A 24032-nucleotide genomic window follows, 5' to 3' on the forward strand; every position below is an offset into this window, starting at 1 on the left:
GAAACACATCACCAGTTTATGCACCCTGAGGCCCAAGGGTTGGCTTAGAGACGCCTGTTTGTCAGGAGGTTGGAGTGTGGGGAATGTGACTAGAGCTTGTGCTTGAGGCTGGGGCATCTGCACATGTGTGCCTGAGAGCCCTTGTAGTGTGGTGCAGGAAGGAGCTAGGATATGAAAAGCAGGGAAACTGGAGACTGGCCGTGGGTCACAACATTTTGGCAAGTATCTCTGAAGAATCTGATAATTCTACAATTCAAACCTGGCCTTCCAAATCATTATGGATTCAGCTCATGAAGACTAGAGGATACTACTATTTTATTAACTATCTGTTAGCTTGATTTATAATAACTATTTATGTATACGAGTTTTTAAAGTTAAGGGTCAGCCAGCCCTCCACCTATTTCCTTCCCTGTATCCCCATCCAACATCTCTCCCACCCCACCCCCAAACTCTTCCCCTCCTCCCCACACTCCATGTCTGATCTTCCTTCTCCTTCCTCACTTAGGTTCCCTAGAAGGGAGTCTAGAAATACAAGTTTGGCCTCTTTTTCCTGGGAGTAGGAATAGAATCAGGAATAACAATACCAGACAGTCTTCTTACCAATTCTCCTATGATATTAATTGATTCTAGATTGAACTCTACATTTGTTTTATTTCCTATTTTAGCTAGGCCAATAATTACCATCCTTGTACCAAAGATTCAGGTGGTTGCTACATGTAGATATTTATAAAATCCTTTGTAATTAAACTCTGATAACTTAGAATGGATGAGAGAAACCACCTAGTGGAACAACCAGTTCTCCTGATTATAAGCTCTGTCATCACCCTCTTAATGTCACCTGATGATCTCTCTCTGTCCCTAAATGCACTGGCCTGAGCAATCTATGGCCTAGCTGAATATTTTTTCTTCTATCTGGAGTAGATTACTAGGAACAAAATACCAGAGAGGCAGCAAGACAGTTAAACACTTCCAGAGGTGTCATTCAGTATGACTTGGGGCACAGGCTGACTCAAGTCATGAAAGGAAAAAACATTGCACTCAAGTGCACAATCCAGCATAATTTCTTTCGTTCCCAAGCAATAGCTTTAGAAAACATCTTTCTGTTCTTTGTAGATAGGCACTTACTGTTATCCACAGGCAAGAGTATCCCTCCTTTATTACTGTACTCTCACCTTTGTCCTAGTCGTGGAGCCCAAGAAAACATTTTAAAGACATTATATACCAATTTTAAAATCTTGACTCAAAGTTTTTTAGTTAATGAAATAAATAAATAAATAAATAAATAAAAAATAAATAAAAACTAGAGGTTACCAGCAACACCATGGCAAGGAAAGGAACCATTATTCAGACTTTGTAAAGCGTACCTCTTGAATGATTGGGACAAGGGGTAACTGGAAAGGAATCATGTTGCAAAATAAACCAAAGCTGATTGGGAGTCATACAGTTATCTGGAAAATTCCAGGCACTGGAGAGCCAAGTAATGTATCCCCTGCAGGCTATGGGATGAAGTGCCATTGGACTGGTCATCCCAGTCCCACTCCTGAGTGTCCATTGGGGGTCATTGTCAATTCAGTTCCCATTCCTGCACAGGGAGGCACCACTGAGCTGGAGGGAGGTGGGGTGGTAGTGCAGGTTGCCAAGAAGAGGCAGAGTATCTCTGCACAGGGTTATTTTATGCACTTCTTAATAGTTCATAGTTAGGGCTCAATAAACATTAGCTAGCAATAGTAGGAGCTCATTGCTAACATAAGTTTTCCCATGATTGTCAAGGCCTCACAATGGCAAGCATGGACTCTGACCCAAAGTCTGCCATTAGTAACTCCACTCTCTGAGGAAGTTAAGCAAGAGTGATGGACAGACCAGCAGGAGATGGCAAGAAGGGACTCAGTGAAGGCCAAGACCAAGAACCAACATCAAACAAGAGGGAGAAAAGGAGGACAGACTAGCACATATTATTTGTACAGAGGGAAGGGAAGTCAAGAGCAGTGAGATAGAAATGAATCCAGAAATAACCTCAGGAGGCAAGAACTGAAGAAAGAGGAAATGGCATTGAGAAAATCAACAATTAAAAAAAAAAAAAAGAGCACACCACCTATGTGCTTTACAGGCATTATCTCGGTCGTGATTTCTTAACTTGTCTACCACTGCCCTATTCCTCTTTGCAGAAGAAAGGAAAACCTTGGACAGAACCTGAGAGCATAGCCTGAAGCTATGACCACAACCCCTGGTATGCCTACCCATTGAAGTTCATCCACATGTTGTATTCTTCTCCGTGATATAGGAGTTTATTTTAATAGAAAACTTTTTTTTTTCCTCCCAGATTTTCCAATGGATGTTGTTCCAGACATACTGTCAGGGAGCTAAAGGTGTCCCAGTCTGGGAAGCACGGTATAATCTTAGAAAAGCCTCATCAACAACCAACACCCAACACCTTCACCAGGGACCAACAAGTAGATTTCAATTCCACTGGAGAGAGTATTATGTAATGAGTTTTAAATAAATAGATATATATAACATAAAATCAGAAATATAAAATAAAATACAAAATCTTAAGTATCTATCTATCAAACTCCTCTTTGCCCTGGAAAGAATAGCTTTTTAAAAAAAGATTTTATTTATTTATTTGACAGAGAGAGAGAGAGAGAGAGAGAGGGAGACAGCAAGCACAAGCAGGGAGAGCGGCAGGCAGGGGAGAAGCAGTCTCCCCGCTGAGCAAGGAGCCTGATGTGGGGCTTGATCTCAGGACCCTGGGATCATAACCTGAGTGGAAGGCAGACCCTTAACTGACTGAGCCACCCAGGAAAGAATAGCTTTAAGCAAAATCAGGTGAGCCAAACTAGTCTTTCTCGACCCTCAACTGCCCTGAGTGCTTTCTCTCTCTGTTTTGCTCCAGCCCCATTCCACTTGGGGCTCAAGGGTCTTCTTCAGAGCAGTGCCTCCACCCAAGCTTTCTAAGACTGGATGTTTCAGTACCTCCTCATCCAAAATGTGGGGTCTTATGACCAGCAGCATGGGCATCACCTGGCAGTTTGTTAGGAAAGAAAACTCTCAGCACCACTCACTCTCCACATGCAGAACCTGCATTGTAACAGGATCTCCAGGTGAGTCCTGTACCTGTCCATGTTGGTGCAGTTCCAACCCTCTTTCTAGTTCCTTGCATGGATCTTTACTTGGGGCCATTCTTTCTCACCTGCCCAAAGAAAAGATATTCTGATAAAAGTGTCCCTCCTAAGGTATTCCTGATAATGACCTAACTTAACACTGAAATGTGATCCAACCCCAGCATATAAAATCAATACACAGAAATCAGTTGCATTTCTATACACTAACAAGACAGAAGAAAGAGAAATTAGGGAGCTGATCCCATTTACAATTGCACCCAAAACCATAAGATACCTAGGAATAAACCTAACCAGAGGCAAAGGATCTGTACTCAGAAAATTATAGAACACTCATGAAAGAAACTGAGGAAGAATGGTCCATGCTCATGGATTGGAAGAACAAATATTGTTAAAATGTCTATGCTACCTAGAGCAATCTACACATTCAATACAATCCTTATCAAAATACCATCAACTTTTTTCACAGAGCTGGAACAAATATTCCTAAAATTTGTATGGAACCATAAAAGACCCTGAATAGCCAAAGGAATGTTGAAAAAGAAAACCAAAACTGGTAGCATCACAATTACAGACTTCAAGCTCTACTACAAAGCTGTGATCATCAAGACAGTATGGTACTGGCACAAAAACAGACACATGGATCAATGGAACAGAATAGAGAACCCAAAAATGGACCCTCAACTCTACGGTCAACTAAGCTTCAACAAAGCAGGACAGAATATCCAGTGGAAAAAAGACAGTCTTTTCAACAAATGGTGTTGGGATAATTGGACAGCCACGTACAGAAGAATGAAACTAGACCATTTCCTTACACCATACACAAAAATAGACTCAAAATGGATGAAAGACCTAAATGTGAGACTGAATTCCATCAAAATCCTAGAGGAGAACACAGGCAGCAACCTCTGTGACCTTGGCCACAGCAACTTCTTGCTAGACACGTCTCCAAAGGCAAGGGAAGCAAAGGCAAAAATGAACTATTGGGACTTAATCAAGATAATAAGCTTTTACACAGCAAAGGAAACAGTCAACAAAACCAAAAGACAACCGACAGAATGGGAGAAGATATTTGCAAATGACATATCAGATAAAGGGCTAGTATCCAAGATCTATAAACAACTTATCAAACTCAACAACCAAAGAACAAATAATCCAATTAAGAAGTGGGCAGAAGATATGAAGAGACATTTCTCCAAAGAAGACATACAAATGGCTAACAGACATATGAAAAAATGTTCAACATCACTAGCCATCAGGGAAATACAAATCAAAACCTCAATGAGATACCGCCTCACATCAGTCAGAATGGCTAAAATTAACAACACAGGAAACAACAAAAGTTGATGAGGATGTGGAGAAAGGGAAACCCTCTTACACTCTTGGTGGGAATGCAAGCTGGTGCAGCCACTCTGGAAAACTCTGGAGGTTCCTCAGAAAGTTGAAAATAGAGCTACCGTATGACCCAGCAATTGTACTACTGGGTATTTATCCCAAAGATACAAATGTAGTGATCTGAAGGGGCACCTGCACCCTAATGTTTATAGCAGCAATGTCCACAATAGCCAAACTATGGAAAGAGCCCAGATGTCTATCAACAGATGAATGGATAAAGAAGATGTGGTACACACACACACACACACACTCATACACACACAGGAATATTATGCAGTCATCAAAAAATGAAACCTTGCCATTTGCAATGACGTGGATGGAACTAGAGGGTATTATGCTGAGTGAAATAGGTCAATCAGAGAAAGACAATTATCATATGATCTCACTCATACGTGGAAATTAAGAAACAAAACAGGATCATAGGAAAAGGGAGGGAAAAATAAAACAAGATGAAATCAAAGAGGGAGACAAACCATAAGAGGCTCTTAATCATAGGAAACAAACTGAGGGTTGCTGGAGGGGAGAGAAGTGGGGGGATGAGATAACTGGGTGATAGACATTAAGGAGGGCACATGATGTAATGAGCACTGAGTATTATATAAGACAGATGAATCGCTAACCTCTACCTCTGAAACTAACACAGTATATGTTAATTAATTGAATTTAAATTTTAAAAATGGGGAAAAATGTTATAAAAATTAAATAGTAAAAATTGTTAACATTTATTGAGTGCCTACCATGCCGAGTACTGTGCTAATTGCTTTCCAAACATTATGTCATTTAATCCTCACATGATATTATGAGGCAGGTATTGTTTATAAGAAAATGAAATCATAAATACAATTACATATAAATAAAATCTGACCTCTTTACCAAAAAAAGAAAAAAAAAGAAATGTGACCTAACCTGTCACTCCTAAATGCCCTAACCTGAACAAAGGAATAACTCTTGGGATTTCAGACCCCCTAGACTGCTGAAGAAGGAATTTTTGAGGAAAGACATTCCCCTCTCATGCTCCTCAAATCATACTGTGGAAAAAATTTTAAAGCAGCAGGATGTGAACTCAGAAAAGGATAATAAATAAAAAAGGTTAAAGGATATTAAAAAAGAGTGCTAAGAACTGTCTCTGAGGGAAATCAGTTTCCTTAATCCTAAATTGCTTTCGCAATTTCAGATAAAAAGTACAATTACAACATCTTAGGGACAGTATTGTGAAATTTTGTTTTCTGATCTCGTCCAGGAAATCAAGCATTTGTAAAAGAGGAGAGCAAAGGTTTTTGGCAATCTATTAGTAAACACTGCATGTCTACTCATACATTTTGTAAGGCATCATAGTTCTATAAAATTTGTGGACTTTACGTCTCAAAGTACAGGAAGGAAGTAAATGAAAAAAGGAATTAGATCAAAGGAAGTAAATGAAAAAAGGATGAGTCTTCACACTGCAGAACCATTCTAATCTTTAGAAATACTCCAGCCTATGAGTCTAAACCTCTAAACACACAGATAGCTTGACTCCCTAAATGATAACAATCTGCTACACCAAAAATCTAGCCAGTGGATTTCTTGATGGCAACCCATGCCTTTTTCCAAAACCAGTAAAAGTCAGTGGCTTTTTGGAGTGGTTATATCACAACAGATGCACCTAATTTGGCTGTGTGAGACTACTGTGTCACATTCGTGGGAAGTTGGCTAAGATGTTGAGGATGCTGAGGAAGGAGTTTTGAAATGTGAGTGAAAGTTACATACACAAAGAGAACCAGTGGTAAAACCAAGATATCCTTTGTCTTTGGGGAAAGAAATTCAATTCAGCTAAACAAGCAAATAAAAGTTTATGGACCTATTGTACTAAGATGTTACCATTGGGGGTGGTTGGGTGAAGAGTACAAGAGATCTCTCTGTATAATTTTTGCAACTTTCTGAGTTATAATTATTTCAAAATTAAAATTTTTTAAAAGTATGGATGTCTACTGAATGTCAGGCATTGAGGAACACTCAGTGCAGGCTGTGGTCTTGGTACTCTGTAAGCAGGGTGAGAGGCAGATTGGTACATAAGTAAGTGACCAAAGACAGATTGGAATATAAGTACAAAGTCTCTGGTTTTGTGGAAGCAGGAGAGGTCAAACTGGAAGAATGTGAGAGGTCATCTCAGAGAAGGTGGAATTTAAGCTGAGCCTGGATGGATGGGCAATGCTTTAAGGGTAATGATGGATGGAGGCTACTCTCCAAGCCCAGGGAGCAAATCAGGGCATGAGGAAGCCCTGGGTGTGTTTGGGAACAGCTAATGGAAGCTGAAGCATGGGATGTAGAAAGGGCAGTGAGGGAAGAGGAGACATTTGGGAGATAAAACTGGAAAAATTAGATTCAGCCTTCAAATGCCAAGCTAGGGAGGTTGGGCTTTACCAAAGGCATCTGAACAGGGGAATTCATCGTCAGTTTTAGTATTTAGGTAAAACAATTTTTTACATAATATTTAGAATGGACTGGAATGGCACAAAATCTACATGATCTACAGAAACTGGACTGTTTGATATTGACAAAAATACCCATCTAAGTCCAATATTTATTTGTTTATTTATTTATTTATTTATTGGTTTCAAGAGTAGAATTTAGTGATTCATCACTTATAGATAACACCCGGTGCTTAACACAAGTGCCTTCCTTAACGCCCATCACCCATTTAGCCCATCCCCCACCCACTTCCCCTCCAGTGACCCTCGGTTTGTTCTCTATAGTTAATAGTCTCTTATGGTTTGCTTCCCTCTCTTTTTTTGTTTTCCCTTCCCCTATGTTCATTCATCTGTTTTGTTTCTTAGATTCCACATATGCATGAAATCATATGGTATTTGTCTTTCTCTGGCTGTAAGTCCAATATTTAATATATATATAATTTATTAGGTGGCATTTTGCAGTGGTAAGGAGTATAGGGTCTGGACTGACTGTGGTCTTGAGTCCCTGCTTCACCACTTTTCTAGTTGTGCAATTGTAGCAAGTTGAACCTCACTGGGCTCCAGTGAAAAAATCTGCAAAATGGAGACAATAATTGTACCTACTTCACAGGATTTTTATGAATATTAAATGAAATAACTTCTGATGCTTAGAATAGTGCCTCGTTGGAGCTCATAAATGTAAGCTACCATGTTAGTTCAAGAAAAGGAAAATCTGTGTACATCAATCACCATGATAATCAAAGGGAGTCATGATGCAAAAAATAAGATAATAGAAAATCTCTAATCTACTTTTCTTTGACATTAGGCAGGTTGGCCTTACTAGGTCTTGAATTCATTTGAATTTCCAAAAACTTGCCAAAAAACAAAACAAAACAAAAAACCAGGGGGAAAGCAGCTTAGGAGCATGAGTGTTAAAAAAAAAATGTGCTTTTAATTTTTTTATTACTTTTACTTTTTTTTTTTAAGATTTTATCTATTTATTTGACAGAGACACAGTGAAAGAGGGAACACAAGCAGGTGGAGTGGGAGAGGGAGAAGCAGGCTTCCCTATGAGCAGGGAGCCTGACGCAGGGATGCAGGGCTTGATCCCAGGACCCTGGGATCCTGACCGGAGCCAAAGACAGACACTTAATGACTGAGCCACCCAGGCGCCTGGGTGGCTTAGTCGGTTAAATCTGCCTTCAGGTCAGGTCATGATCCCAGGGTCCTGGGAGTGAGCCCCCCCAACAGGCTCCCTGCTCAGCAGAGAGCCTGCTTCTCCCTCTCCCTCTGCTGCTCCCCATACTTGTGTGCTCTCTCTCTCTCTGTCAAATAAATAAATAAAATCTTTTTTTATAAATAAATCTTTAAAAAATAATAAAATAAAATATTCCATATTTGCCAAAGAAAATGATTATACATATATAGCATAAATAATAATAAAATGAAAACCATGTTCTTACCACTTAAGTTTAAAAATTGTGGGGGAGATAACAAGAGGGTCCTCTATTATCCATTTTCCCACTTTTCAGTAGTAATAGAAATTATTTAGCTGGGCAAATGGTTGGCCAGCTAAAAACTACATTTCCAGCCTTTCTTGCCTCTATGTACAGTCATGTGACCAGGTTCTGGCCAGTAGGATGAGAGCAGAAGTGACGTGTCCACTTTAGGCCACGCCCCAGCAAGGAAATGAGCGAAGCATCGCCTTCTCTTTTTAACCATTCCAATTGACTGGAAATTATGGTTAGCCATTTTTTACCACAAGGGCAAAGGGCAACATCCTAAGGGTGGCAGACTAATAAAATGGAAGGAATTTGTGTCCCTGACATTTTGGCATTGCCATACCAGCCCAGAACTGCCTGACACTACGTGGGAGAAAAATACACATATCATATTTAGGCCATGTGGTTTTGTATCCTAATATAATTATCAATACTTTGGAAGCCATCTGTGTGTGCCTCTACAATCCCATTTCTGGAATTGTATATATCATTTATTTCCTTTTCTTCATAGCTTTGTCACATATGTACATATTCCTAAATGCAAAGTCATGCATGTTTTCAACCTTTGTATGGATGAAATCATAGTGTGTGCATTTTTTCTATAACCTGCTTTTTTTCCTCTCTCAGTATTATACTTGTGCAGTCCATCCGTGTTAATAAGTGTAGCTATGGTTTATCAGTTTTCCACTGCTATATTAAACTCGCTGTGTAATATTAAATTATATGAAAAGTCCTCAGTGTATCCATTCAGCATTATTGGACACTTAGGATATTTATATTTGTTGATTTTTGTACAAAGATGCTCTGAATATTCTTATACCTGTCTCCTAGGACACATGTGCAGCAATTTCTCTAGGATATACTCCTGGATCAGAATTGTGGTGTTAGAGTATGTGTGCATCTTCAACTTTACCAGATAATGCCAGATTGTTTTTCAAAATGGTTGTCCCCATCTATTCCTCCTTGCTAACACTTGCACTCAGGTAGGTCGCATGATTAAGTTCTGGCCGGTGGGATGTATGTAGAAGTGTCATTTGGGAATTCTAGAAAAGCACCTTACTTTGCTGGCTCAGCTGAATGGTATCCAACTTTTTTTTCTCACCATCTTTCTCTTTCCTGCTATTTGAAATGCAAACAGGACGGCTCGAGCTACAGCAGCCATTCAGAACCAAGAGATAACCTTCCTGGTGATCACGAAGCCACCATAATTCTAGACTTAGGCAAGAAAAAAATAAACTTTTGTTTTGTTTAAATCACCAGATTTGGGGGATTTTTGTTACAGGTATCTGAATGCAAGCCCAGTTGAGTGTTTTTGTTTCTCATTGATTTTTAGGAATTCTTTATATAATCTGGGTACTAGTCAATGTGGATTTTATTTGAGGGAAACACCTTTTCCTGGTTTGTGGCTTGTCTTTTCATTCTCCTTTGATGTTTTGATGTACACGAAAAATTATTTGTAATATAGTTAAATTTATTAATGTGGAAAAGGATTTCTCCTTGGATTATTCATGGCATTGATAAATTAAAAAGCTGATGTCCCCAAGTTTACTGTACATAAAACCAGCATAGTTAAAAGTGGATCTGTCATTCTGATTCCTTTCCTGCATTTTTCAGCATCTTTTTTTTTTTTTTTCACATTGAAGATTAGGAGATGTATATTCAATGGATGGTTTGGTCTGTAGGAACTCTCATATTGCTCTAAGGCAGGGATTGCCAAACTTTTTTCTGTGAAGGGCCAGACTGTAAATATTCCAGTGTTTCCAGGCCAATGTCTGTCACAACCACTGAACTCTGCTTTTGGAGTGATAAAGTAGTGTAAACAATATGTAAGGCATAAACATGGCTTTATCCATGGCATTGAAGTTTGCAGTTCATATAATTTCGCATTAAAAAAATTCTTTTGAATTTTTTCAGCCATTTTTCAGCCACGTAGCTCATAGGCTATACTAAAACAGGTGGTGGGTTGGGTAGTAGTTTACTGACTCCTCTCCAAGGTGTTGTAATGAATCCTGTGGGACAAACTCCAACTGCTGATAGACGTTGCTTAACATACTATCTCGAAAGCAGTTTCTGAGCTTGTTCTATGCCTTAGAAAATTGCATAAAGATCAGAACCAGGAAGTGAAAAAAAGGCAAGTGGCAGGCTTATCTCAGGCTGTGCAATGTTTATGACAGGGTGTCCCCTGCCTAAACGGGTGCATTGTGAGGTAAGGGGCTGCTGAACTACCATTGTGTGGCAAAGTGTGCTTAGTCCACTCTGCAGTGGGAGGACATTGCCTGGATCCGTGTCCTCTATCCCCAGAGAAGGCTGCGTGTAAAAATATCCATTGTTACTGGTATTGGATGCTCTGAAAAAAAGGCGGGGGGGCGGGGGGGCATTTGGGTTTCAACCATTCAGTCCCCTTCTCAGCAAATGTTTCCAAGTCCTGATTTTTCGTTTCAACACCTTGGTCTCTGAACCCTGAACCTTGAACCCCCAGTGAGCGTTCTCTAGAGATAATAAATGGCAGGGGCCCTGTCCTCAGCGTTGGAAGAAGAATTGTTTTTGTTGTGTGTTTTTCAAGGAGGACCTCTTTCTGGGCAGACAGATGGGGCCATTAGGCCAGTGACCCAAGACGTGCAAATTCATGTTCTCACAAAACCCCCTCCCCCTCCTCCCCCTCGCTGCCAGACGTCCCTGGAGAAGAATCGAACCTTAGAGGCAGGTGCATCAGCCCCTTGGGGAAGTCAAGTCCCTGGCACGCCAACCAGAAAGTTACTGTCTGTGGGACCCTAGTGGTGACCTGGTGGCTTTGCGAGTGCCGGTCCAACCCTCCCTGACACCTCGCCATACTCTCCCCAACCCCTCCCCTAGGTCCCCTCCTCCGAGGCCCCGCCCTCACCCCCTCCCCCGGCTGTCGCACCCGCGGCCGGGCCGCTCTGGGGGCGGGGGCCCCGGGACCTGGGGCAGCCCGGCCTGACCTCGACCTCGCCCGAGCCGGCCCGATCGGCTAGTGCCACCCGGTCAGCGCCACCCGGTCAGCGCAGGCCCTGGCCCGCGAGCCCCTCCCTCCACCTTCTCCCCGCCCTGGCGCCCGGCACGGGCCGCGCTCCCTCCCAGCGGCGGGGCCCGTAGGCGGCCATGGCGGCGGGCGCCGGGGGCAGGCCCGCGCCGCGCTGGCTGAAGGCGCTGACCGAGCCGCTGAGCGCGGCGCAGCTGCGGCGGCTGGAGGAGCACCGCTACAGCGCGGCGGGCGTCTCGCTGCTCGAGCCGCCGCTGCAGATCTACTGGACCTGGCTGCTCCAGTGGATCCCGCTGTGGATGGCTCCCAACTCCATCACCCTCCTGGGCCTGGCCATCAACTTGCTCACCACGCTCGTGCTCATCTCCTACTGCCCCACGGCCACCGAGGAGGTAGGGCCCGCCGCCCGCCCGCGGCCCGCGCCTCGGCCGCGGAGGAGGAGGGACCCCCAACTGCTGTCCCGGGATCCCCGCGTCCCCCCCACCCCAACCCCGCCCCAGTGCGCCGCTGTCCCGCCGCTGGAGGCGCCGGGGGAGCGGGGAGACCCCCGCGCGGCGACCCTCCCGGGGCGGGGGGGCGGACACAGCCATTGCCCTGCGCCGCGTCCGCCCCGAGACTCCCCCGGCCGCCTGGAGGCTGACGCGCCGCTACCCCAGCCCCGCGTCCACACCGAGCCTCCCCGGGCGGCGGAGGGGTTGTCAAGGTCACTGCCTCAGCCCCGGGTCCACTCCAGCCAACCCCCGGGCCACTGAGAGCCGGGGGCCGCCTGTCCGGCCTCCACCCGGTCCGGCGCCAAGCTGTGGGATGGACAAGCCGTCGGTTACTTTGCACACTGGGGACTGAACGCCCCCAGGCTCCGCCCGGCCCGGCACCAGGGCTTGAGGTCGGGTTGGCCAAGCCCGAGTTATCCTTTGGACACTTTTATAATCGCGTGTTTCTCAAGGTTGTGCTGGTGATCCTGAAATTACTGGTAGCACTGATCAAAGAAAGTTACTTCCAAGAGGTAACTTCCTCTTTGCTTCATTGACATGCAAAAAAACACTAAGGTATTGGCAAGGAGATAATCCTTATTATCATGACGCAGGGATCACAAAAGCCGACAGATTTTATTAGCAATGCGTATGTGTCCGAAATAAGAGTAAATAACGTGGGCTTTGGACAACTGTTAATCAGAAGCACCGCACCCTGTGGGCTCGGGACAGGATAGGAGGCCGAGGGGGTTCACTCGAATTTTTAGCTTTAATGTGGAGTACATGAGATAAATATCACATTGCACATTCTGTGACACTGCTTTCTTATCTTTGTCTTCCAAATAGTGAAATCCCTTTTATAATCATATTTGAGTATAGGTTCTGTGGGGAACGAATTCAAATTAAGGTTGAATAGCAGGAATACAATGGAAATATTTTATGCCTTCCATGCTATGCATCCATTTAAAAAAATACTTAATGGAGCCGACGTTTTAAACCTATCTTGCCAATCGATGGTTATATTTATTACATATGAGTTCTTGGCAGATGTTTCCATTGTTATTCATTTCCATATTGTTTGCAAAAAGTAAGTTTCTTTAGTTTTTGGTTTTTGCAGCCTGTTTACAGAATTTCCTTGAGGCCTAGAGGTGTGTGCTAGAATGGAAGGAGCACTGGGTTTAGAAGTGGAAGGCTGGGGTTCTCCCTGCTGGTCAGTTTTCCCATGAGTGAAATAGAAAATCATGCCTACCAAACCAATTTCACAAGGATACAGTGAGGATCAAATACTGTATTACCTGAAGAGAAATGTAGAAAATGGCAATTTGCCCAACAAATTTAAAATATTACTCAACACATTAAAAATACCACTGTTATTAAAAACGTCCTGACAACATATAATAAAATTTAGTTTTTATTAGGCCTAAATTTGGCTAACAGCATTTGGGCGTTTCTGATACTTGGCAGTGGAACTGTGACCTTGTCGATATTATTAATTTAAGGACCATTTGTTGAGCACTTAAAAACCAGGACACACAACCAAGTCCAAGAGATTGTTTAGTTGTGTCAAGCGGGGCCTGATGGAAGAGGTAAAATTATGATTAATTTTTAGGCTCAGCCTCATTTAAAAAAAACAAAAAAGGTTGGGGAGGGCAGGAATCTCAGACACTTAAAAAAAAAAAAAGTGAAATCAGAAAATCAGAATGGCCCCAAAAGGAGGAATAAGAGTTAAAATAATAAGATGAAACTGAGAAGAGTTTCTGGAATGTATGTCATTAGATCCTCCTGCACATGCTTCTAAGTGGCTGAAGCAGTGAGGGGACAAGCCATTATAGGATTCACAGTGCCTGTTTGATAAAATCCCAGCAATCGCAGGAAAGAAGTGTGGCAGTTCAAGCTACTTTGCTTTCAGGTCACAGAGCTAGTAAATGAGTGGACCTGACAGGATTCAGATCTAAGTCGATCTGACCCCAAAGCCTATGTGTGTATGTATGTGTGTATACATGTATATATATTTACAACACATCACCACCTTCTGGTCCAGTGTTCCTGCCTTTGTCTATGTTGTATGCAGGAAAAATTCCTTATGTTTTATATAAGATTTATCAGGTATGTAAAATGCTTTCACATCCATTGTTGCCTTTGTGTTTTATCCACCCAAGGAGGTTGGCAAGTTTTTTCCCTTCCTAGAATGGCCTTTCCACCATTTTAGTATTTCTTCTATCCATCCATCCTGAAGTAATAGTAGTATATACGTTTTTATTAAGAGGAAATTGAGGCCCGTAGGGTTAAGTGATGTTAACCAGGATTGGAATGTGTTTTCTGATTCTTAGACTTAAGGATTCTTAGTGCTTTTTCAAACTTGACAGATTGCTTCCAGAAAGGGTTAGGAAAAATACATAAGGTTTTGGATTTAGATGTTTAGGCTTATGTACCCATATGGGATGTAATCCTAATGCAATGCTGACTATATATCTATATTAATAATAACACTTGATCTATTTTTTTTTTTTTAACTACTGTGTTAACTTCTAGGACATAAATGGGGACGAAGGGAAGTTAATAGAAAAAATTAAATGATTTATATTAAGTTCTACAATGGGTGTTCCTTTTTTTTTTTCTTTTTTCTTTTTTTCTACAATGGTGTTCTGAACTGCATGTCATGCTACCATTCTTTTAAGGAACTCTCCACTCCAGCCAAATTAACTACTTGCTATAGCAAGGATTTCTTTTTGTCCCTCTCTTTTCTCCTTCCCCTTCCTTCCCCCTGTCCTGCTTCCATCTCTCAATGCCCAGTTCTAACATGACTTCCTTATAAAATTTTTCTTCCTTCTCCAGAGTCAGTCCTCTAAACTCCAATAAAAATAACAATATCAACTAACATTTACTGGGTATTAACTATGTATCAGGCATTATTTTAAGGTGCTTTAGCCTATTGTCTCATTTAATTCTCTCAACAACTTTATGAAGGGGTACTGTTATTATCCCCGTTTTATAGATTAGGAAACTGAAGAGAAATTAACCTCTTCCAGGGTTCATAGCTTTATTTTATTATTTTTTTTAAGATTTTATTTATTTATTAGAGAAAGTGAGAGACAGAGTAAGAGTAGAGGGGGAGGGACAAGCAGACTCCCCGTGGAGCAGGGAGCTCTATGTGGGGCTCTATCCCAGGACCCTGAGATCATGACCTGAGCCAAAGGCAGACGCTTAACCAACTGAGCCACCCAGGAGTCCCAGGGTACATAGCTTTAAATGGAGACCAGGATTCCAAGCCAGAATGCTATGCTTCAGCCATGGGGCTTTGTAGGTCTCCTGTGGAACTTCTCCATTTCATTTTGGTTATGTGTGTCCTTACTGAGCAGGACAACCTTCCAGCTTTTAAGTTCAGACAAGATTGCCCATTTGTACATTCTGCACTGCACAACGCCTTGCATAACACAGAGGCTTAGTAAATATTCACTAAATTATTGCCGGCATGAATGAAATGTCATTTTGGGAGATGATGTTTTTCCACCCTTACTCAGTTTAAGCTGGTCTTGGATTAAATACTTATTGGTTGTTTGTCCTGGGAATTTTAACAAGAGTAAGCAAGAGTTAGGGCTACTAGAGAAAAGAGGAACTGAATTGCCCCCTCCTCACCTGGATGAAGCATTTCTATCTGAATACTACTCTGCATGGAGTCGTTGGCCCCCATTCCTTCCTGCCTAATCCTAAAATAGAATCACAGCCTTCTACAGTTTGAAGGACTTCAGAGCTTATTTAATGCAATTCCTAAATCTGTATATAAGAAAACTCAGTGATTCGAATCTAGTTCTTTCTAGCCTAGTGACATCCTCAATGACACACCAGTGTCATTGATTATAGCAAGTAAGTACCTAGCATAGGGTCAGGTCAGAGGGCATTAATATATTTATTTTGTTAATGATGATAGAAAGTTGAACCAAAAAGGAAGTTTTTCTAAGGAAGTCAGAAAGACCTTAAGAAATGGTTTGTTCCCTATTGAAATAATTCAGATCATAGTTGCCTTTGCACTATAATTATTTGTTGGGGAATAATAAGAAAAGGCAATAATCTTTAGATTCCTACTCAGATTGTTTTCCTTGGGTTTGGTTTCTTCAAAATCTAGTATTTCCTTTTTTACTACCTATCTCCGTCTTTTTTTTCTTTTAACCAGTTCAGTAACTTATCAAGCATCATTTATTAAGGCAGGACTCTTGTAAAGGAGTGGCTTCTCTTAATAAAACAAAATATAAACTCCAACTCCTTTCCAGAGGTGAAAATTCTAGAGAGCGGGGCAGGGAAGTCACTAAAATGAGGCAAGCAGGCACTCAGGCCTCAGGACTTAAAGAGGCAGATGCAGGACCCTGACCCTGAGGGTAAATGCCGCCTCAACTTCCGAAGCCTAGGTAGCTCACTGGCCTCACCACAGTCCCAGCTCTGGCTGGAAGGAGCTTCTGCAGGTAATTGCTTTGGGGCTTGTCCCTTTGATTCCTATGGTTTTCCTATACTTGATTATATAAGCTCTTCCTCCTTAGACTTTTGACCTACGCCGAGGCTCTGACCACTTGGGTTTTGCAACGTTAAAGAACAGAACAGGTGTGAAAGCACCCAGTACAGTTGATGTTGATGATCCATCTGACCCAAGGATTCTCTTCGTACCCCTCTCCCTTCTTGTTTCCCTGAGCACAGTGAGAGACTGGCCTTTTCAACAAGAACTCTAGTAAGTACTAAAGAAGGTTTACAAAAAAGAGAGGAAAAAAGGACTATTCCCCAAAATATAAAAAGAAAGAAAGTTACCTTTCCAAAGTAATTTCTAAAGTCAGGAGAGAGCCCTGTTGGTCCTGAATTGCTGGTCAAACTGCATTTGTATAAGCTGCCTACTTGTAACCTGCTTCATTTCCTGAAAATGGGTATGCTCTTCTCAAATGCTGGCTCCTAACCATAGCTGAAGCCTGAAGGTCTTAGTTGAAACCAGTAAGCCCCTAGGCTCCTTCCTGATTGGTGAGACTGAGAATTATCTTACCCTTCCTGACCACCAGCTGCTCTTGGAAACTTCTAGGCCTGGTGGGAACCCTCCCTCTGTAAACAAGGAAGTGCCCCATCAGCCACAGGCGCACAGTAAACAACCTCTTCATCGTATCACAGGGCTAAAACGGTGTCAGATTCCTTGTCAATTAGAAACGCCCTGAATTTTCTTTTTAAAAAAATCCACTTTTTAACACCACATAGCATTACATTTTTTCACATTTCATGACCCCCTCTTCTAATTTTCTTTCTTCCTACCTCTTATAAATGCACTTTCTGTTTTTATGGAGAGAGAAGTCAATTGCTGTTTGGATAAATGAGATCTCCCTGTTAGCAGCTGACCCAATTGTTACTGGTTATATAATACCTTTTGCATATGTGTCAGCTCACACCCAAGGCCATTTAAAGCAAAGAGATAATTTTTTTAAGTATAAAAATTTATATAAACAGGCATTATATAGTTCCAGTATTTCCTAGATTTTAATTTGGGGAGATTTTTACTTTTGTGTATTATCTATATATACACTATTTTTTATTTACTATTTTTCTTTACATCAACTTTAAATCTCTTCCTTTTTAAAGATGTGGACTCAGGGACACGTGGGTGGCTCAGTTGGTTAAGCGTCTGCCTTCGGCTCAGGTCATGACCCCAGGGTTCTGGGATTGAGTCCCACATCGGGTTCCCTGCTCAGCGGGGAGTCTGTTTCTCTCTCTCCCTCTATTGCTCCCCCTGCTTGTGCTCTCTCTGACAAATAAATAAAATTAAAAAAAAAAAAAAAGACGTGGACTCTTTCTCAGCCTTAATATCTATAAAGTCATAGCTGTGATAGCTATGCTAGCTTTTTTTAATGCTAGTTCTTTTTTAAATACGTTAAAATATTTCCAAAATATATTAAAATAAAGACATAATTATTAAAATGAAAGTTGACCCATGAATCATCTAAAATTGTCTTTGTGGTATCAGTAATAACAACAACTAAAACTTACTGAGCTCCTTCCACATGCCGGGCACTTTTCTCAACACTTTCCCTGTAATACTTTGATTTTCAGATGAGACAGGAACAGTGATTATTTTCATGTTTGATAAAGGGAGACTGAGGCATTGGAAGGTTAAGTAACTCATCCATACTCAGCTAGTGATGAAAGCAAGGATCTGGGTGCAGATAGAGTCCAGACTGCACACTTTTTTTTTTTTTTAAGATTTTTTTTATTAATTCATGAGAGAGAGAAGCAGAGGGAGAAGCAGGGAGCCCAATGCAGGACTTGATCCCAGGACCCTGAGATCACAACCTGAGCTGAAGGCAGACCCTTAACCAACTGAGCCACCCAGGTGTCCCAGACTGCACACTTCTTTTTTTTTTTTTAAAGATTTTATTTATTTATTTGACAGAGACAGAGATAGCGAGAGCAGGAACACAAGCAGCGGGAGTGGGAGAGGGAGAAGCAGGCTTTCCCTAGAGCAGGGAGCCCGATGTGGGACTTGATCCCAGGACCCTGGGATCATGGCCTAAGCCGAAGGCAGACGCTTAACGACTGAGCCACCCGGGCGCCCACTCTGCAGGAACAACCCAGGGCATGAATTCTTCTCTTTGGAAACCATTTTACCTGATAAGAACAATTAGATTACCTAGTAATTTAGCTTCTGTGGTATGTAGAGCAGATTTTAAAAACAAGATAGTATGCCCCCTTGAGAGAATTATATTCTAATATGAAATATGGGACCTTGGAGACTATCTAGTCTAGCATTTTCATTTACAGAAGACCTAAGTATGTGTTCCAGAAAACTGAGTATTTTAAGGTCCAAGCCTGTAAATGAAGTTTGTCCAGTGAGCAGAGAGTGCTCACTGATCACTTTCTAAGTCTTTTCTTCCTTTTCCTGATGCATGTGTGCTCATTCAGACCCACATATAAAAAAGAGGATAAATAATTGGTTTATATGTGAGTGTTCTCTCTGACCCAGAGTTATTTTTAATGAGAACAATTGCCATATGGTCTGGTTCAGAACTCTGGTTTCTCTAATTGTAAAATGAATAATAGCATCCTATAATTCAAGTAACTGAAAAAGTAAAATTTACCCAAAACTTACTTTTATATGGCTCTTTTTTAGTGGTGTAACTGAAAAGCAATTTAAATTTATTAGTGTTTTTTTTTTTAAACGACTAGGGGTTATGATTGATTCTTAATAATAATTTTGTTTTCTAGAATAAACTTCCATAATAATTTTTCATGAAATAATGAAAGATTCATTATTAGTGAAGTTATTATGTGTGATATTACCACATAATTGAATACATGTCATCATTTAAAAGATTGATGTAGCTCTTGATGGTTGACCTGGAAAGCTTCCTATGACATATTCTTAAATTCTGATCCTAAAAGATATAGTAGATACTATGAAAATTATATAATTTAAAACTTTAAATGTTAGGAATCTAATATTACCTGGAGAAGTTCTACTTTTTTGACTAGGTTCCTTCTATAGTAGTATTCTGATAAATTGCTTGTGACTTTATAATGCGTAATCTAAGCCTGACTATTCCATGCTTATGTTTAAATTTTTGAAAATAAGTCCACATGAAAAGATGAAATGAGTTGGGGTGGCTTTTGTAGATCCTCCTTCAACCTGGAGTCTGTTCTGTAATTACACCTGTTTTGAGAAGACTCCTGGAAGGAAGGGTCCTGTGGTTCCTGGCCAGTGGATCTCCAATCTGGAGATGGTTTTGCAGAGATAACAGGTTAGAAAAGAAGATGACAATTTTTTTTTTTTAAGATTTTATTTATTTATTTGACAGAGAGAGAGAGACAGCAAGAGAGGAAACACAAGCAGGGAGAGTGGGAGAGGGAGAAGCAGGCTTCCCGCCGAGCAGGGAGCCTGATGTGGGGCTCGATCCCAGGACCCCAGGATCACGACCTGAGCCGAAGGCAGATGCTTAACGAACTGAGCCACCCAGGTGCCCCAAGAAGATGACAATTTGCAGGCTTAATTTAATAGCTTTCAGGTGGGGGTGGAGGTGATGACATCAGGGAAAAGAAAAGATAGGTTTGGCCCCCGTGGCTCACAGCCATATTCTTAGGCTCACTACATTTGAAATTGGATTGTGTGAGCAGGAGAGTGCTTCTCAGCAGGTTTGAAGGAAAAGGTACTCTGTGAAGTAAGAATCCAGGTCTTTGCAGCCTGTGGCATGATGGATCCCTTATCCTAAGGCAGGGCAGGAGACCCGGGTCTGATTCCCAGGCCCAGTCTGGCCACTCATCTCGATGGGATGTCACCACCCCTTCTTTAAGTTTTACTTTTGACTTTAATAAAAAGAACATGATAACTGTCCTGTCTCTGTGGATTGCCATATCAAATAAAATAATGCTGAAAAATGCCCTTTGTTGTACTGTTTAAGATAATGTTACTACATTTCCAATCTGATTGCTGTGATTCCCTGTTGACCTTCTGATCCTGAAACAGGGATCTGGTCACTGACTCATGAGTAAACCTTGCATTTTCCAGGCCTCAACCTTCATTTGGGCTAAGACCTCCTCTCTCTTTTCCTTGTTCAAATTCCCCTGTACTCTTTACCTAATTAAGCTCTAAATCTTAACTCCTCTAGTATCCTAATAAAGTAGTTTTAAACTAGTGAACCAGTCTTCCTTTCCTTTTTCCAAATGAGGGGCAGAGTCCACCCTCAACTGTGGTGTCCAGGAGTGACCAAATTTATCTTAGTATGGATTTCCATTAACACTTTGACCTTTTGATTTGCCTGCAGCCAGTCTCCCAAATCAGAGGTTAGAAATAAGGTTTTAACATGGACCTTGGCTCCAGTGTCTCAGTATAAGAAGGTTCTGTGCATAGAAGGGAGAAATGGAATACCTGTCAGGTAGATGATGTACTTTTAGAAGTCTGTCATGTAGGGGGAAGGTGCTTGGTGGTAAATAGATAAGAAAAGTGACTTTAGTCATTCCAGAAATTTTAATAACTTCAATTTCCAATTTTACATAGATTTGAAATATAACTTTGCTCGCTTTTGGTTATCAGAATTAAAACAATATAATTTTTCATAGTAGGAAAAAATGGGTAAGAATTTACTAGTTTGAAAAGAGTCACTGGGATTGTTCTCTTCAAAACACTTTGGGATTCTTTCAAGAAAGATTCTAGGTGGTTTGTTTTGCTTTCTCCACTTTTATACTGTCATAATGATTTATCAATTCTGTTTTTTAGCTCCCTCTTAATTGTTTCATAGTTTGCAGATAAGCCTTTAAAAGCATGGTAATCAGAATTGAATGTGACATTTAAGTTTTTAATTTTTTATTAAGTTTTTTATTTTAATTCCAACATAGTTAACACACGGGGTTATATTAGTTTCAGGTATACAATATAATGGTTCAACAATTCTATACCTCACTCAGTACTCATCACAACAAGTGCACTCCTTCATCCCTGTCACCTATTTCACCCATCCCCCCAACCCCCTCCCCTCTGGTAACCCTCTGTTTGTTCTCCATAATTAAGAGTCCATTTTTGGGTTTATCTCTTTTTTTTCCCCCTTGTTCATTTATTTTGTTTCTTAAATTCCACATGAGTGAAATCATATGGTATTTGTTTTTCTCAGATTATTTCACTTAGCATTATACTCTCTAGCTCCATCCATGTTGTTGCAAATGGCGATTTCATTCTTTTTAGGGCTGAATAATATTCCCTTGTATATATGCCACAGCTTCTTTATTCATTCATCTACCAGTGGACACTTGGGCTGCTTCCATAATTTGGCTATTGTAAATAACGCTGCTATAAACATAGGGGTGCATATATACTTTAAAATTAGTGTTTTCATATTCTTTGGGTAAATACCCAGTAGTGTGATTACTGGGTCGTAGGGTAGTTCTATTTTTAATTTTCTGAGGAACCTCCAGACTGTTTTCCACAGTGGCTGCACCAGTTTGCATTCCTACCCACAGTGCACAACTGTTCCTTCTTCCCCACATCCTCACCAACACTTACGGTTTCTTTGACTATGGTATTTTAATATGCATATTCATAACTCAGGTTGCTTCTATTCTTAAATTATTTCTTATACTGCTTGTCTTTTAACTGGAAGAGACTCAATAAGTCCTTTTAAGCAATTAGTAGCGTGGTCATTAATACTGGGCGTCTAATATTAACAAATGAGGAAACTTTTATTAAAGTTAATTCAGAGTAAACTTCTATTTACTTAGAAAGATTGAGGAACGAGTTAGCAGGTTGATTGGATATTTGTAGAATTCCCCCATAAACCATACATAGATTGGTATTTTAAAAATTATATTTGCCACTGAAAGTATACAGAACAACTTAGTGAGAATAGCTAACCTTTACTGAGCACTTACTGTGTGTCGGGCTCTGTGTAAAAAACTATCTAAGAATTTTTTCATCTGATAACGACTGTAAGTATTCATATCTTACAGGTGAGTAACCACAGTTTAGAGAGGTTAAGTGATTTGCCCAGGGTCACTTGGCTATTAAATGACAGAGCCAAGGACTGAAACACAGATCTAACTTCAAAACCCTACTTCTTAATAATTTTGCTGTACTTCCTCTCTAAGACATAGAAATCTGGGTTGAGGGGCATCTGGGTGGCTCAGTTGGTTGAGCGTCAGGTCATGATCCTGGAGTCTCGGGATCGAGTCCCGCACTGGGCTCCCTGCTCAGCAGGGAGTCTGCTTCTCCCTCTGACACTGCCCCCCCTCATGCTCTCTCTCTGTCTCATTCTTTCTCTCTCAAATAAATAAATAAAATCTTTAAAAAAAAGAAAAGAAATCTGGGTTGACCATTCCTATCATCACATAGGTCCCTGAGGAAGAAGAGTATATTTACAAAGTGCTTAAAGAATGATCATTTTAAAATCTTTTTCTCTCTCGTTCAAATTGCATCATTTCTATTCACCTGTCTTCAAGTTTACAGACTCTTTCCTCTGTCAGTATTATCCACACTTCTGTATATAATGTTTCAGTTTTCCTCTGGCTTCTGATTATGATGTGCCTTGGTGGGTTTTTAAAAAATATTTATTCTGTTTGGTGTTTGTTGAGCTTCTTGGATATGCGAGTGTATAAATTTCATCAAATTTGGAAATCTTTCAGCCATTATTTCTTACATTTTTCATGTCCAACCCTCTCTTCTCTCCCCTGAGACTCCAATAAAAATGTTAGACTGCTTCTGTTGTCCCACCAGTCACTGATACCCAGATCAATTATCGGTAGTCTTTTTTCTTTCTGTGCATCATTTTAGATAGTTTCCATCAGTAGTCTACAAGTTCATTGATCTTTTCTGCGTTGTCCAATTTCATCTAGTATATTTTACATTTCAAATACTGTTTTTTAATATCTTCGGGTTTCACCCGAGTCTTTTATGTTTTCCTTCACCTTATTGAACATATGAAGTGTATTTATAATAACTTTTAATGGCCTCATCTAATTCCATCTAATTCCATTTTTTCTGTCATTCCTGGGTCTGATTGTATTGATTGATTTTACTTCTAGTTGTTGATCATATTCTCCTGCCTCTTTGCATGACTGGTAATTTTTGATTAGATGCCAAACACCGTGAATTTTATATCTTTGGGTACTAGATTTTTTTTTAATCCCTTTAAGATATCGTACTTTGTGTTGGTTATAGTTGAGTTAAGTAGGATCAGTTGGGTTCTTTTTAGGCTGGACTTTATGTCTGTTAGGACTCTTCCAAGAGGCCTTTAGTCTCAGGCTAATTTCTCTCCACTGCTAGGGCAATACACTTCTGAGAACTCTACCCAATGTCCTAGGTATTACAAAGTCTTTCTGCTGTGCCTAGTGGGAACATGAAAAATTCCCAGCTTTGTGTGGCCTTCAAGAATTATGTGGCCTTTTGCTGTTCAGTGTTTCTTTCCCTGGCCTTGGTTAATAGTTTTATCTCATTCAGGCACAGGTCACTTCTCAGCCAAAGACTCAAAGGTACCCTTCTGTAGGTCTTGTGTCCCTCTTTTCTCTGGTACTGTGCTCCACAAATCCCAGCTGCTTTGACCTTCCTGAATTCTGCTACATTTCTCCTCAACAGAGCAAGATCATTGGGCTCTGTTCAGGTTCCACATTCCTATACTGTG

General features: G+C 40.8%; 1 protein-coding gene across 5 annotated transcripts in view; it reads left to right on the plus strand.

Annotated features, from left to right (window-relative positions):
- Window positions 1–11324: 11324 nt before the first annotated feature.
- CHPT1 (choline phosphotransferase 1) overlaps window positions 11325–24032 on the plus strand; it is a 31267-nt gene continuing 18559 nt past the window's right edge. For 3 of the 5 annotated variants that reach the window (XR_013449321.1, XM_036107043.2, XM_078076476.1), the window contains exon 1: window positions 11325–11835. Coding sequence is in view for 3 of the 5 variants with exons in the window: in XM_036107043.2 (XP_035962936.2) it covers window positions 11563–11835 (273 nt within the window). In the remaining 2 variants the exon portion in view is untranslated. The remainder of the gene's footprint in view (window positions 11836–24032) is intronic. The other 2 variants (XR_013449322.1, XM_036107106.2) reach the window with 1 other exon arrangement.

The sequence above is a fragment of the Halichoerus grypus genome, chromosome 6 (assembly GCF_964656455.1).
Source record: "Halichoerus grypus chromosome 6, mHalGry1.hap1.1, whole genome shotgun sequence".
Lineage (NCBI taxonomy): Eukaryota > Metazoa > Chordata > Mammalia > Carnivora > Phocidae > Halichoerus > Halichoerus grypus.